The 16,934-nt window shown below is 35.1% G+C and overlaps 1 protein-coding gene across 9 annotated transcripts in view; it reads left to right on the forward strand.

The window, feature by feature from the left end:
- QKI (QKI, KH domain containing RNA binding) overlaps positions 1-11,629 on the forward strand; it is a 156,625-nt gene extending 144,996 nt beyond the window's left edge. For 2 of the 9 annotated variants that reach the window (XM_057406918.1, XM_057406919.1), the window contains 3 exons: positions 1,069-1,365; positions 3,966-4,040; positions 8,456-11,629. In XM_057406918.1, coding sequence (XP_057262901.1) covers positions 1,069-1,365; positions 3,966-4,040; positions 8,456-8,472 — 389 coding nt within the window. In that variant the 3' untranslated portion in view covers positions 8,473-11,629. Of the gene's footprint in view, positions 1-1,068; positions 1,366-3,196; positions 5,394-8,455 lie in introns of those variants that run through there. The other 7 variants (XM_057406913.1, XM_057406915.1, XM_057406920.1 and 4 more) reach the window with 5 other exon arrangements.
- The last annotated feature ends 5,305 nt before the right edge of the window (positions 11,630-16,934 follow it).

Raw genomic sequence — 16,934 nt, forward strand, 5'->3', positions numbered from 1 at the left:
TCATACTCACTTTTTCTGATAATAGTTTCACTGTTTGTGTTTTGATCTTACTGAAAACTTGAGGGTCTAGAAGCAGTAATGGTTTATTTCCATTTAAGAAAGAAAGTGAAAAAGTTGGAGGGTGTGTTTGTTTTGTTTAATTATGAATTCGGTCTGAGCACTTGTGATTTTTTAAATATTTTAATTTTTTAAACAAAACAGTCTCAAATCTGAAAAACTACCACCACATTTCTCTTTTCAGACCACCTATAAGTTAATGGAATCAGTGTAGATTGTCAGCAGTGCACAGAAATCTATAAATTATAACCCTTTAAGATTGGCTGTTAGCAGCTGATGTGTTAGTGTTTAAGAAGTTTATCTTGTGTACCAGCAGGCTTCAAATAACATGCAGTGAAATGTGCTAGCACAGTTTAAAAAACAAAACCAAAACCAAAGAACCCAATGCCTGTTTTCTTCTAATACAAAGCAGGTATTTTATTTTGGGGAATTTGATAAGGAAATCAACCATTTCTGAGTTTGTTTTTTCATGCTAGAGTAGGAGAGGGGGATGCATTTTGTTTCTAGATCATCTTTAACTTCACTGATCCTGGAAACTGGAACTGTGTATATGTTTAAATACACTTTTAAGACATGTAAGAACTGTAGATTCGTAGGGCAGCTCTGCATAACTGAGTATCTGTGGACTCTATAGTGGCACTAAATTTTGTACTCTGATTATGACAGTATTTCCCTCGTATCTCCTGCATGCATCTCAGTCTCATGCAGTCTTGATAGCATAAATGAAGAAATATGGTCAAAATGGAGCTTTTGTGCTGTGTAACCTGTTTGAGAAATCTACCTCACTGTTTTATAATGGCTTTTTTATTTTGCATGTTCATACTTAATCACACTGGAAAATGGAAAGCTGTTTGCATTTGAATGGTGTGCTTTGGCACTGTGTGATCAGCGCATGTACTAATGATTTCCTTTTATTTTTCTTCTTTCCTACTTTTCCCCTTTTTTCCCATTCTTTCCACGTTTTGTACTGCTATCTCCATACTTTCCTCTGAATTTCTTTGCTTACTGTAGCAGCCCTTGCCTTTTCTCTTGCAGCAACAGCCCAGGCTCCAAGGATTATTACTGGGCCTGCGCCTGTTCTCCCACCAGCTGCCCTGCGTACTCCTACGCCAGCTGGCCCTACCATAATGCCTTTGATCAGACAAATACAAACCGCTGTCATGCCAAACGGAACTCCTCATCCCACCGCTGCAATAGTTCCACCCGGACCCGAAGCTGGTTTAATTTACACACCATATGAATACCCCTACACGCTGGCACCAGCTACATCAATCCTTGAGTATCCTATTGAACCTAGTGGTGTATTAGGTAAGACCTTTGTATGCAGATGACTGGAGAATAAATTGCTTATGCTTTTATGATATTTGCAAGGTAGAGGTTATGGGGCTCAAAAAAAAAAAAAATTGAAGCAACAGTCTTATCCCAGGTATATCAAAACTACATAGGAAAACTGTTGACATGGTGCAACTGTTAATGCAAAACATATTTAAAATGTTTGTTTAGTATGTTAATAAGACTACTGAAAAAGAAACGTTTGCATGATGCTGGATGGTAGATAGACAAGGAGAAAAACCCAAACCTAAGGAGTTGATATCTGTTATATGTCATTTGGCTCTTGTGAATAGCCAGATTTGTTTGTGCTCTCTTTAACATAAATTTTAATGTCCAGTAACCTTTGGATGAGAAAATTCCTATTTTGCTATTCCTTTTCAGCAGTAAAGCTGGAGGGGTCTTTTTTCAGTTTGTAACCAGAAAATAATTTCAGTGAATTAATATAAAGGATGACACAATTAGCAATTTTATTGATGGCTTTTTTTACATACATTGGGTTGAAATGTCCATCATTCCTAATATTTCAGGTGATTCACTTGCTGTGTGAAGGCAAGAATGATAAAGCAGCCATCGCAGTGCAGTTAACTGGTCAATATGAAACAAGGAGTTCAAGAGTTTCTTTCTTCTCTACCCTCTACACAATCTAAATAATCTTTCTCTTCCATTTGTTCTGAATTGTGTATGACCTTGGTGCTGCATAATGTTGATTTTATAGGACTTTGATCTTAGTTTGTTCAGTGGCAGTTATTGACTTAAACAAATTCTAAACATCTCTAATGAACACTAGACAGTAATGTTCAAAGTCAGTATTTTGTTGAAAGTATTGAAAAAGTAATTGTTCACTTACGTGGCAACTTGTTGAGTTACCTGTATATGTGCATGCTCCCATGCTACATTTTTTACAGTAAAAAAGAAAGAGTATTTCAGACTTCTGCCTTTCAGGATTAGTGACTCAATAATAAAAATTATAATATTTTAAAATATTAATAGGACAAAATATAAATATAGTAGGACAAATGTATGCAGAAGGTCTGTCTTTAATCCGCTTATAGTTGTCAGCTACCCCATAGCCAAAATTCGGTGAGCATATGATGATGTCATCATTTATTTACTTTTTACAAACATGTAAATATTCTCCTGAGCTCCTCTACACCCAGTCCGCAAGTCCACTTGGAATATGTCGTGGGATCAGGTCACAGTAACAGGGATCATAGCAGTAGCTGTCAGTTGCTGGTTAGTGGCAAAGTCCTCTCCTGGATTAGGTTAATAGCGAGTAAAAAAATACATTATTCCATAATAATAATTGAATATGATGCAGGGAAATTTTTTATTTCTCTCAAAATTTTTTATCAAGAGTGGGGAAGATTACTCTGAAAATGGTGTCTGAAACCATTGCATTCTTTTTGGGCTTAGCTGTGAGAACACAGGTGTATTGACCAAAACAGATCTCACCAAATAATCGTATTTAAAATAGGAAAAGGCAGGGAGAGAGTGGGGGAAGACCACACTTTTGCTTAAGTAGCACTAAATCGGTAGCTCTTCATACATCTGCTCTATTATCTGAGCAATTGTATAGAGTTAACTGAATTAAATTAATTTTTACTGAGTTTTATTTTATAATATGCTCATTCTCATTACTAGTATATTATATTTTGTCCATTTTTTGTGGTGGACCTTTAAGATGTCTTATCAAAATTATTTCTAAAATGGCAGAGAAATGCATCCCTATTAGTATTCTGGGGATATTGGTGTTGGGATCAAATTTTAGTTGGTGACTAACTTTCAATTCCCTTCCTTTTATCTTCAGGTATGGCTTTCCCAACGAAAGGCTAAGAATTCAAGAACGGTCTTAACTGATCCTTCATCAGATCTGAATTTTAACAAATGCTTAGTTTTCAGCAGCCTTGAAAAAAGCTTGGCCTAGCAGTCAGTGACTTACTTGCACTTTTTTGCACATAGATTTAAAATAAAATAGTGCTATTAATTTGGATTAGCTCCTATTATTACAGAGTAGCTGTAATTTATGAGTGTATAGTAGTATACTGACTGCTAAGTGTTCTATATAGTGTTTGCTTTACTAATCACCTAATTCATTGCAGTTCATACTTATTGACTTAAAGTTTAAAATCACAATCTGTAGGCTTGAAGAATTGCTTTAAAACTTTTTTGTGGTAGAACTGGAAGTGATCTTAAGGTTAGCAAGTAATTGTCAGTATTAAAAGATGGCATTATTTAAAATAGTCCTGCTGCAAGAAAGGCACTTCAGTGAATATGTGACTAGTAAAGCTTAAATGTGCTTGGGTCTAATAGATTTCATGAAATACTGTAATTTTGGGATTGTAAATGAATGGATTAAACAGGTTAAGGCCAGGATGTTTAAAATAAATGCAATATTAATCTGCACAGATAAACTTCTTTTTAAGATTAAGATTTGAAACTACTGTGCCTTAACTTGTTGCTTTTCTTAAAATGAACTTTTGTAGTTAATGATCATTTAAATCCATTTTGATAAACCTGCTGTTAATGTTTTCTTTGAATGTTTTCTAACTTTGTCTTGGTAATTGCAATTTAACTAGGTGCGGTGGCTACTAAAGTTCGAAGGCACGATATGCGTGTCCATCCTTACCAAAGGATTGTGACCGCAGACCGAGGTTAGTTTAGTTCTGCAGTTCTTGTTTGTAAGAAGTGCTTTGAGTGTACATGAGATTTGCAACACCACAGCTGGTTAACCAAATATCTGGTTTTCACCCATTCATTATTTTTCCCCAAAACATGAACAGTTCATAATTTAAAGCTTTGGGAATGCTTGTGGTTTTAAAAACATTTTGTAAACTTGGCTTTCCCAGCTCAATTAAGTAGATAAGCTTTGTGATACATTTAATATAAATTATATAACTGATTCCCTTTTAAAAACTATTTAAGATCCATCTGTATCAGAAAATGCTATGAATTCAGTACTACAGTAATTAATTTGGCCGTGTTTCCCCTTTCTTCCCCCAATTTGCTCTTTTAATTGGTGTGGAAATATCAGATTGGTGTTGCAAAATAAAATGAATGGATGGTTGCTTAATGAGAAAGAAGTAAAGGAATAAATGCCTCCTGTCTGTGTCTGGAGAAATTTGAAGATTTAGATTCCTTTTTTTCCAATAAACTTTTGAGCCACTGTACTGTATATTATGAGGAGGATGCATGTTCTCAGATACCTGACTGAATTCAGAAAGGTAAGGGCTGTGAAGATAATACTTCAAAAGTTGTTTGAGTTTGAATTACTAAGGGTGGAGGAAGGGAGTGTGTTTTGTTTTTTTTGCCAAAATCTATTTCTTGGTATTTGCCTTTTGCTGCTAAAATGTGTAACCTGAAGGAGAAGCAACTTTTGAAGTCCTGTCGGTGAGATGACATCCAATATTTGGGCATCTCTCTTTAACCCTTGAATGGAAAGTAAATCTTCATTTTTCTCCTGTTCCTCAAGTGTAATGCCTTTGGACCCCTGAATGAAGTATTTAAGCTTATTGAGAAAAGTGATATTTTCGGTTTATTGACATTGCTTAGGAAGCAGTGTGTGGGATGAATTCTCATCTCATCCCTGCTGCTGACTCACTGTGGGTTTCAGCAAGTCATTTAATCTCTCTGTGTATGTTTTCCCATCTGTGAAACAAGGATAATAATACTTCCCTACCTCACAGGGGTGTTGTGGGGGTTCTTGTTTTTTTTGTACAGGGCTTTGAGGATGCAAAGCGTTACATGCCAAGTATTATTATTCTGCTCTCATCAAAATCAGTCTTGTGCAGGCTTCCATGATACTGTAATATGCAAAAGCCAAATCCTGGTGACAGGTCTGACATCTCCTAACATTGACTACTCTTCTCACAACCTTCCATAAATTAACTACAGAAACAATACAGACTTCAGGCAATACAGTAAGAAGGGCCCTAATGGATAGTTGCTATATTTGTGCATATGATCTTAGGCTTTACAGAAAGTGTAAAGCTGAGAACAATACACTACTTAAGTTTTCTGGAAAACTGCTTCTTCTTTTATATCACTGCACACTATTTACAGCCCATTGGCTTTTTCTCATTTCTTGAGAACTTTTCAGTGGGCAACAGGGTATAATCATGGCCCATGTTTACCAAAAGAAAAAAGAGGGACGGGGAATTAAATAGAAAAAAAGGTTAAAACCTATCTCTGTCAAGAGTAATGGATAGTAGGGATTTGGTTGTCTTTGATTTTAAATATTTTGCGAAGAGCCTAGATGTTTCATCTAAATCACTAACAAGTAATTGACAACAGTTATTGTTATCACTTCACCTTTTAAAATACAGCCAATTTCTGATGATAGTGTTCATCTCTCAATATTGCAAGCTCACTGTCTTAGGTAGATAAATACACATGGCTTATCTCCTGTTGAGTAAGTCATGCATACCTCTCCTTTAGCATGAAAACCATGCTGATATTTCAGGAGAATGTTATTTTGAAGTCTTGTCTAAATAATCCCAGTGTGTATTAAGAAATTTACACAAAATTAATTTTGCAACTGTACTTCATTGTATTTTGAATTTGACATCATAGATTTCAGTGCACAGATTTAAATTTCATGATGGTTTTGAAGAGAACTTCAGCAATGAAACAGTTTCTTTTAATGTGCTAAAATTATGTTGTAGAATTAAAATACTATCAGTATTTACAATATCCACCTATTTGGTAGTACTGTCACCAATATACTTCTATAGCTGTAGCCATGAAAAACAATGTCAGCAAACCGAAATACTTTTTTTTTTCTTTCTTTCTTCAATACAGAAGTTGTTTTTTTTTAATATAGTTAAATATCACTAAATCTATATTCACATTCATTGGGTCTAAAGTTGTTTTCATTTTTGGGTTTTTAAATTCTAAGTCCACTTTCAGATGACTTTGTAGTACTACTGCATTCACTTTTTAAGTAGGTTTTATTGTTTGCATAGGGTTTGGTTTTTTTTTTAATAGATAAGCACTGCATTTAAAGCAAGAATCCCCAAATGTGTAAATGTTTTACTCTTACAACTAAGCATTTAGAATTGGTGAAGGGTTAAAAAAAATAGCTCATTTTAACTCCCCAGTTTATAAATAATACAAAGTTGAATTTGATGCATGTAACAGAGAGACTGACTGATTTAATTGTAATAAACTGTAAATGGTGTTGCACAGTTGAGAAACCTGTGTGTACTGTAGAAGGCCAGAGACTTGGCAGAGGATGTATCACAGGTGTACTGGTATTTTTAAAAGGTAGCTTGCTTTGATTATAAACTCCACAAGAAATATTAATGCTAAGAGTTTTCTTGAATGTTTTATCCAAACCAACTTTCACATAATTTATATATAAATCTTAATACCATTTAATCAAAATTGTAATCAGTATCAAAATGCTTTAAGAGTCTGTTTCTAGTATACCTGTAAAGTGGTGAGATTGTGCCACATAAGATATTTATTTTTATTTTTGCTTATTTTTGAAAGAGCCGTTTTAATTTAAAGGAATCCCACTTAGCATGATTCTGAAAAAAATCAGGGAGCATATGGTCTCATTTATGTTACAGTAGTAATTTTTTTGTAGCGTTATGAACTGTATCTTAAATGATAGGCCATTTTTATCATGTGAAAGTAAATTAGCCCACAAGAAGGATCGCTAAATCAATGCTATCTGTGAATATTACACCTACTGGACTTCATTTTATGTAATGGCACAAATCTGACTTTGCACTGAATACCTTTCTCACTTTCATCTCCTCTGCCTTAGTCAAAATGGCAACAGTACAAAAACTTATATCAACCTCAGAATTTATTTTAGCTATAATTAAGCTGTTGAATGAGTCTTAAAAAAAAATAAAAAAAAAAAAATCATACTACTGTTAAGTGGACCAAGTTTGGTGAAGGGGAATGTGAGAGAATGATTAAAGAAGGAACAGCTCCAGAACATTTGGAATGATAACTTTCCACTTGAGAACTTTTTTATGTTTTACTGTAATTTGTTTGTGGTTTTGGGTTTTTTTGTTTTGTTTTGTTTTTTTTGTTTTGGTTTTTGTTTTTAAGAGAAAATAGTATTTACAGGTGGCTTCTTTTAAAATATAAAAATATAAAGCAGGAATGTATATGAAATGTCAGATTCTATTGTATTTGCAGAGTATTAGCTTTGAAAATGAATAAAGAGAGCTGTTTGTAGTTTTAAAATGCCTTATTAGTACCAATTAGATATTTTCTCTATTTTTTGATGTACTTAGAGCTTTTAAGTATAGACTTTAAAATGGCAGGACTTTTACAGTGTTTACATGCAAGTGCATTTTATAAGTGTCCTATATGTGTAAAATAGTATTTTGAACGGGAAAATGCTGGCTAAAGTAGAAGGCTGAGCGTTTTCCTGGTTCCCACGATGATGCCTACGTTGCTAGACTACAGTTTAGTATTGCTTTGTATCATGAGGCCAAGAAATTCCATGTTGTTTGTAAATAGAATAAATGAAAGGCAATAAAAAATTTATTGAACAAAAACCCTTTGTTTGGCCCATAGTTTGTTGATCCAAATTGTTTCTCTAAGTCCAGAATTCCTTAGATGACTCCATTCTTTTAACAACCAGTTATTAATAATCACATCCATCATTAATAGTTGCTTTAATGCTTGCACCTGGGGAGATACTAATGCTTAATAGCAGTCAGATACTGATGCTGTGCACTGACTGTTGTTCCAGAAATCTTCTACCCAGTTCCAAAACTGTTCATTGTTTTTTGTTTTCCAATTTCCTTCATCGACTGCTACTAACCATTAGTCGATAGTTGTATTTTATCTCTATTTCTCCTGTTAACCGGTTTTGTGGGAGCGGGCTTCTCCTTCACGTGTCCAAATCATGATGGAGGGCTGTCATGATTTTATTGCATTCTGTAGATGGTGTCAATCAGTATGTCAGAATTAAACATGCTTGGTTTTTATTAGTTGTGATTAGTTTTCATGTTGTCATTAAGCCGTCACTAGCTGGAACTAATCTCTTCTCTATCTTTTCTTTCTTTTTTGTTTTGTTTTTTTTTTGTTTCTAACCACCCAGCCGCCACCGGCAACTAACCTATGACCTTCTGACCTCTGAACTCTTCACCCAATGATGACCTGACCATGCCTGCCTGCTGATCAGTTAACTGGTAAACGCCTTTGCTTGCCTGTCTTCAGTGCAGCGAGCTGGGGCACTTGTCCGTTCGTCTTACCATCTAACAAAGCAGACAAAGAAATTGTTGTCCTCCAACTCCGCTTTTTGTTGTTCTCCTGTTTGGGTGAAAGTGGTTCTAGAACCTGCACTGAATAGTAGTAAAGCAATAAGGTCCAACTCATCCCTCCGCACTGATCATCCTCTAGTGTCCTGCCCCAGGCGAACGGTAAGGAGGCCTCGCACGAGATGGAGACAGATGTCCCTTAACTACCCGATGACAGAGGCAGTTACTGTGAGAGACTTCTAGGAATATTTTTCTTCTCAGAAAAAAAAATAATAAAAAAAAAAGAAAAACTAAAATAAGGAAGTCAAAGCTCTCTCTGAATGTACTGTGTGATGATGCATCATGCATGAACCTTTGGTCAGGGATGTCATTGGGGAAGGGATTCCAAAAAGTATTCAAAATTTGATACGCTGTTTAGTCACTACCGGTGCCCTCAAAGGGCAGATGTTGCAGCCTTTTTTTCTATTGCCTGCCAAATTGGACATTTTAAAGGAAAGTGTGCCATGAAATGCAGATGACGATGATTTTTTAGAGCTACGTTAATGCAGAGAACAAAACAGCAACGCTATTAAAACAAAATCTGCGTTAAATTACTTTAACCATATTTTAATCTCCTCGGAAGATTACATGAGAACAAGGTACATGCATTATGTGTCACATTACTGGGCAAACTGTTCAAATATTTTTTTTAAAACCTCCCTGTATAGAAAAAATTTCATTAAGGATGTAAAAGCCATGCTTGCCTATTTGCTGTATACATGTAATGAAATTGTAGATAAAGTGTAGTGCATTGAAACAAAATGAACAAAAAAGTAGATACTTTTACTATACAAGGGTGCTGGTGCAGAAAAAAAAAGATATATTTTTTGAAATGTAGCATTTTATACTTTCAAGTGTTATAAAAAAAAGAAAAAAAGAACAAAGAAACCCTTTATTTCATTAAATGATTTTTTCTGGTGGTTGTCAAGAAACAAAAGACCAAAAGAGCCTTTTAGTCTTTCTTTTTTATTTTTTAAGTATTGGAATAAGTCTAAAGAAAAGGAAGTGCCTTATTTTCTTCATGGTCATTTAGTCAAATGTCTTGTATAATCAGCTTCTCCCTCAGACAAGTTACTGCATGCCACTCAGTCGCCCAGTATGTGAAAGAAGCTGTGAGGGAAGACAAATGATGAGTTGACCATATTAATTACCTGATTTTTGCCATAACTAGTGTGACGTGACTTTGCCAAAATCTCATTTCATAAAATATTTGTTAAAGGTTTTACCAAACCAGCCCATTGGTATTTCAACCACTCTGCTTTTTAAATCATAGTAAATGCCATACTTGTGCAATGTAAACCAAAGGGTTCTGTGATACGCTGTCTCATGCTAAATGAGGCTATTAGCTGACAAAAGTTTTTAGAGCTGGAAGTATGTCGTTTTTGTTCAAGGATGGAGATGAGTATTTTTGCTTTCAGTTGGAATAAATACACATCAAATATAGTAGGCTGTGGCATCACCCAGAAAACTGATGTTCTGTGGGTAATGAAATCGAAAGTGCTTAGCTGGTTTTCAGTGATAGTCTGAGTATGTCCCTGGTTTTCACAAGCAGCTCCTGCAGTGAGAAACAGCATGCAAGTTAGTTATTTCAGTTCTTCCGTAATTATTGTTAGATTTGCCCACTGGCTTTTCCTCGTAAGATAAGCAGGAGAAAGACATCAGTTAGTTGTTTGAAGTCCAGCTGTACTTTATTTTTAACCCTTATTTCCACAAGATTCATACAGCTGAGCAATTGCAAGAGCTGAAGCTGTTGAACTCACAGTATTTAATTCTGACAACATTAAGTATTACTTTGTGTGGGGCTCAGTACTAAGCTTGGCAAATATCAGGTGATAACTTTATTCCCCTCTTGTCAACTTATTCTCCTCCTGCAGATCTTCACAGCTTCCAAATGAAAGGTCAATAGTAAGCTAAGAGGGCTTACATTTTTAAGCACCTGCATGGTGACCTCATCTTACATCTTGTCTCACCTGGAAATAATTATCAGTTTATTTACTATGCAATAGACATTCATCCTTGGTATTCAGCTAGCTTTTTGTTTATTGTGCCACTGGCTTTGTCTTCCTGTTACACATACAGTTGTGTTGATCTTATTTACAGTATATGCTGTGCCATTTTGATTTTATTTTGGTTGGTTGGTTGAATAAACTTGCGACACTCAAACATTTGAAGAGAGATTTGCTAAAACAATACCAGTATTTGATCCAGTTTCATCTCAGCTATGATAAAACCTGGACATTTTAGATGTTTATCAAAGGTCTTTTACTGGGGCAGAGGGGAAGTGTATGAAATAGATGTGTGACATGTGAAAGTAATGTTTGCTCTGAACAAACTTCTGAAAATTTAGTTGACAAAATTTTGGATGAACTTAAAAAAAGCATGACTTTGAAATCTCTGAATGCCTTGGTTCTCAGTATTATCATTCTTTAATTACTTTTTCTTTATTAAAATAAGTAGTTTTAAGACTTCTTTCTGACAGTATTATGTAATTTTTTTAGAGTGGGTAGATGGGAGTGTCGCTTGTATGTAACCGTACAGATGACATGTATTTGTCTATTCTTTATTATCTTAGTAGTTTCATGCAATGTATGTACCATAACCAACCTATTGCCTATGAGAAACATGTAAGATAATGTATTTACAGCCATTGTTACAAGTTTATAATGTATTTTTCTATCTTGTTTTATATGTATGTTATATAACATTCAAAAGAATTTTTTTCCTGATTGAGAAAAAAGGATACAAAATGCAAAACCCACAATTTTGATAACTGAAAAATTGCCAATTGTTTTGCAGTACTTTATTATATTGGGAGTGTTGTCTTTCTTGGGCTTTTAGTTAGCTACTGGATGAATACATTAGACATATTTGGGTTTTAGTTGGGTTTTTACATAGCTTGCATTTAAATTCTTTGGTTCTTTGCTGTTTCTATTAACCCATAGCATTATTTTAATAAATGTTATAATACCAACCTACTAACTCTGGACTATGTCTGTTTATTAACCATTACATGTTTAATTAAAGTAAACAAATAAAGACGGAAGAATGTAAAGTCTTGAGTTACTGGACTAACCCTGAAGAACGTGACCACAGATAACACAACGTGACTTGTTTTTATGTTGTTTGTCGGCTTGACATTCTGCACACTACTATTAAGTTGGCTTTGGTCATTCTGGCCTTTTACCTTGGGGAATAGGTGCCAGTAGAAAAGGGAACAAAGTAGCATTTTTGAGGCATTCTTCTTGTAGAGTCTTGCCACTTGCCTTTCAGCATCTGCATTACTAATTCCACACTTTCTTTTTCTCTCTCTAAAATAATTACTGTCGGCTCACAGCAAAAGAGCAAAGATGCCTGTATATTGGTAAATTGTGATGGTGTACAGAAACCAGTTTGATTCTTTGTTGAACCATTCAGAGGTTGCAGTTACTCTCGTAGTAATTTGTGATTTGTTGGGTTTGGCACCTGGTTCACTGTTGCATCATGCGACGTTTCTAAGCACAAAATACTTCTAGATAGAATTACTGTACATTGAAATCTGGAGGTTTTCCATGCCACAGGTGCCTTATTTTCTTCCTGCCACACGGTTTTGAACTTTTGTTTGTACTTCTGCTATAGTCTGTCAGTATTGCGTAGCTCAGGGGAGTACAATTTCTGTAAGCCAAAGGTCAAACCAGATCATTTCCTAATGACTGCAGAAAGTACAAAAATACACCTTTCACTATATTACCAAGCAACAGCCATTTCAGATTCTAGGGCTGTCTATGTCATCTTTATCCCTGTGGATGACTGTAGCAACATGAATGCAGGGAATTGAAATGGAGAAAATGCTGTTTTGAATGTACATCTATGCAAATATTTTTACAGAAACATTTCTCTCTGAAAGCTTCTGCTGCCTGAGGCTCCTTTACATATCCCCAGGTTTTTCTCCCAGATTTGTAATCTTAACTGGACAGTGATTGCAGCTAATGTCAAGGGAGATCCTCAGTGTAGGTAACTCTTCAAATATCAACAGTTTTTGTGAAAGCTTAAGTCTCTTGTTGATCGTAAAAAATCAGATGAGTCTTTTCATCTGTTCAAATATCTTCTTTAATTTATGTTTGAAATTACATATCTTCAAATCCATGTGATATAAAACTTTTATTTTAAAAAGTTCTCATGGTAGGAATTCAAATAGAATGCATGTTTATAGAGAAGAACAGTCTAGCTTTGATGAAGGTGTTAGTTTTCTAATGGCATGTAGTTTTATTTGTACAGTAATCTTTCTTAATTTAACAGATCATGAATACCTTGCTATCCTAAAAGTCAGCCACAGGGAGAGGATAAATTTAGACATTTAGTGCAGATAACATCAGGACCTTTTGGTTGTATAATGGCACAAGTGTCCTTTCAGAGTCAAAAATATATGTTCCTTAAGAATTTTGTCAGAGGCACACATCTAAACTTGGTAAAGTGCTCTCCTCGAGTTCAGGTGAAAATATTCAGATGGGACAAAAGATTAGTATTTTATGTTGAAGAATACTTCTGTTCCCAAAACTACTGTGTTTCTGTAATATTTTTATTGTTTTGTATTTTTATTAGATATGAAATACTGTCATACTTTGTCCACAGTGCATTTTCATCTCATTTTTCATTATATGCAGTAGTGAAGGTTGCTGTAAGTTTTGAAGTACTGATAAGCTGAATGACAGCAAAAAAGGAAAACTCTAAAGTCAAAATTTTATATTAGCTATTGTTGTCCGCCAGATGTATTTCTCAGTTTACGTGACTGTCTGAAAATTTAACTGTTTTATACTTTGTCTGCTTATAGTAAAGAAATGAGTTATTTTTAGAGCTGAATTGATGACTTCAGTATTGGTACATCACTGAAGCCAGGTTGTCCTATATTATTATTCTGGGGTTAAATTGTCCTAACATTTGAAAGATTATACATTCAAGTCAATTGGAGAATTGCTGTTTGATCCAATCAAGTGGTATTTATCTTAAGGTAAATCTGTTATTTTTTTCAGTAGGTCAGAATATAAACAAAAATATCCCAGAGCCTTTCAAAGTACAATTTGAGCAGTGCTATTCACATCTTTAAAGTGAACTGTTGTAGCAAAGTACAACAAATTTGGTTTCTCCAAGAGTTTGTTGGGTGGGTTTTTGTGCTATCAATCCAGAATATAAAGAGTCTTCAGGGGCATCTTTGGAATGTTTTAAATGTATACTGACAACATTGATACTTTATTTGAACATACCTTTAAAAAGTAATCCCAAATCCATATGTAACGAATGGCTTACTCCTAGATTGTACTCTGAGGGGGACCACTAAAAAGCTTTCTGCCCTGAAAATGCAGGGAAACATGGAAGTGTGTTGTCATCCATTAAGAAATCGCTTTAATTTGGGGGAAACAAAAGTACACGAAACCTGATTTTTTGTGTCTTGGTAAAAATAGCAGCCGTCATAAATGGCACATTGTACAGAATGGAATCTGAGTAACGCATTCCTAGGTCTGGAAGTACGTAATTGTTTTTGAAATCTCTATTATGTTTTTAATAGATTTGATACATTTTTTTAAAACGCTATTAATGGAATAGTGTCCAAATAACACATGAACCGTAGCATTAACACATGGTAATCAATGTTGAATCAAACTGGTTAACAAAAGTACAGTGCTCTTCCTTCTATGTGCCTGCACACTAATTGCAGGTGGTATGGTTCTGTGTAGGAGATGGGTGTTGGGCACAGCAGGTCGCGGTGCTAACTTCTTGGTGCCAGCAGTTCAGATGTCCGTCTTTGACAGCAGACTAACTGGGAGGAATCTGATTCCCAAGGCAAAGATTAACTGAGATGTTAGAAGAATTAACTGAGAAAACGGCAACATCAAACAACGTATATACATATATGCTTTGACTTGTATTATGGCAGTTTGTGTGAAACACTTAAGGTTTTGTTTGTGCAAAATAATGTATTCTGAAGGGGGAAGACAAACATGGATATTGCCAAAACATGTAAATAAAACACCATTTATGACTGTACATTATGTGCAATAAAGTAACTGGAAAAAGTGCATGTACTTTATCCTCAAAAGCAAACTGACAGCTCTCAAAGCTGTAGCTATAGTTCTATTTTCTGAAAAGTTAAATTTTATTCTGTATCCAAGCAGCAGAATAAAGAATGTACATTTTTCACACTTCAATTTTCATTGATGCTTTTAGCAGTGTTGCAAAGGATGTTAATTGTTGAAGAGGCTTAAATTTCATGGACATCTGATTACCAAGGTATTTTTTGCTCAACAGTTTCTTATTGCATATGCTGTTGTTGTCTGTAACTGTAAATAAGGCAAGTATGCATTATATACCAGAAATGTGCAGATCACATTTTGAATGTAGATTTGTGGATGCACTGATTCTATCAATTTCTGAAAGACAGCCAAGTGACTTTTATGTTACTGTATTTCTGTAATCAATGCTACAACTGTATAGAGCAAATAAGGAGGAGGAGTACTACTTTGTAGTAAAGCTAGCATACTTGTTGGGGGGGGTTCTGGTTGCTATAGAAAATGATAACAAATCTGACACTATTATCTAGTATGAATCAAGTGAGAAACACTCTGGAGAAGAAATAGATTGTGGTGTTTTAACAATTTCAGTAATATTTATGTGATGATAGTTTAACACAATTTCTTTACCAGGATATTCTTTGCCTATGAAGTCTTTCGGCTTTACACTGTTCAAATGAAAAATGATTTGCTTCAGATGTAAGTGTACAGTGGATAAGATGAAATATGGCATCTTCAGGAGTCTGGTAGAATAGGGGAGAGGAAGCTGAATACCAACATTTTTAGGCACACATCCTCTCCTGTGCTCCTCCAGAAAGGAAATAAAATTTGCATAGTTAGCATTACAAAATAGCTTCCATGATGAATCTCAAAACAAGTGACAGCATATAGTTATATCTGAGCTAGCTTTAATCTCACTAGTTCACACAATGTAGAGATGCTATTTAGCATGCGCCACTCCAGGAGGTAAAGCAGCCCTGGACATTGTTGCGGTTACTTTGGATGGCAATACAAGCATGCCTGTGCACTGCAGTCCTGGCTTGAAGTGTGGGCACAGCCTCACTTTCTGTGCTGTCTGGCTGTGCAAACGCATCTATATCCCTGGAAAACAGAGTTGTAATTCCTTGTCTCTTGCACTAAGTCAGTAATACCTGTTTATGATCCTGTTCATGCTAGGAACTGCATGTATCGGTCTACAAAATAAAGCTAGAAGTGGAATCTAATGATGGGAAAGTTTCTGTTGATAGATTTTGCTACTGTTCTACCAATGCTTTCTGTGTAAGTGGAGGATGAGATGTTTCCTGAATGTTTTTACTACGGTTACTGTAGTTCCCTTGAGGAAATACAAACTTAACCATTATCTGTGTCAAAATAATGGGGAGCATTTGTACCAAAGAGTGCAAAACTCAGTGTCTGAAATTACTGTTTTTGACATTCAGGTCTACCAACATAAGCAGACTGGTTTTTCTGTCCCTATTGAGTTCTCAAACAGATAAAATTAGACAACTAACAGCTCCTGTTGAGTTGAACTCTTAAAAATTATTATTTTATTACTTTAAAAAAGTAACCAGTAACTCCCCAAACTAGGCATTTTAAAGTCTTTGTTACAGAATAGCATAGCATATATTTGCCTTTTTTAATTTCTGTCACTGCATTTTCAAAGTGTTTTCATCTTCAGCAACAAACAAGATTGACTGCTTTGAATAGTAAACTGAATAAATTCAGTAGCGAGGTTCAAGAATAAAACACCAAATAATGGCACGCCTCTCAACATGGCATCATTTCAGCAGCTCATCGCTTAAGTGAAGGTGCTTTCTCTCAATCTTGGATACTTGTAAATCGCTTATGAAGACAAGAGGCTAAGTAGAGAAGTTACTTGTGTTAGTGGGAGCCTTTCAGAATGAATTATGTGGATTTTCAGTTCCCTAAGGGTGGCCTTTCTGAAGCAGGTGGTACTTTCACTGCCTGAAGCTGGGAAGACCCCGGGTCTTCTTGCTGAATTACTTCTTCTTGTAATTACTTCTTCTTCAGTCCCAGTGTTAGTTCTGGCCTGCTTTCATAGTCTTAAATAACAAAAATGAAACCCATCTTTTATATCCAGATCTTTTTAATATCATGAAAAATGTATCAGTCTCTACCTTGCAGGGCAGTGTTTTAAAGGGGTATTTTTAAACTGAAATTGCTGCAGTAAAAAGGCAGGTTAAATGAAAAAGAGTATTATGGGAAACAGTGTATGATA

The sequence above is a fragment of the Pezoporus wallicus genome, unplaced genomic scaffold (genome assembly GCF_028554395.1).
Source record: "Pezoporus wallicus isolate ANWC-B61680 ecotype Strahan unplaced genomic scaffold, APGP_CSIRO_Pwel_v1 scaffold_6362, whole genome shotgun sequence".
In the NCBI taxonomy this organism is placed as follows: domain Eukaryota; kingdom Metazoa; phylum Chordata; class Aves; order Psittaciformes; family Psittacidae; genus Pezoporus; species Pezoporus wallicus.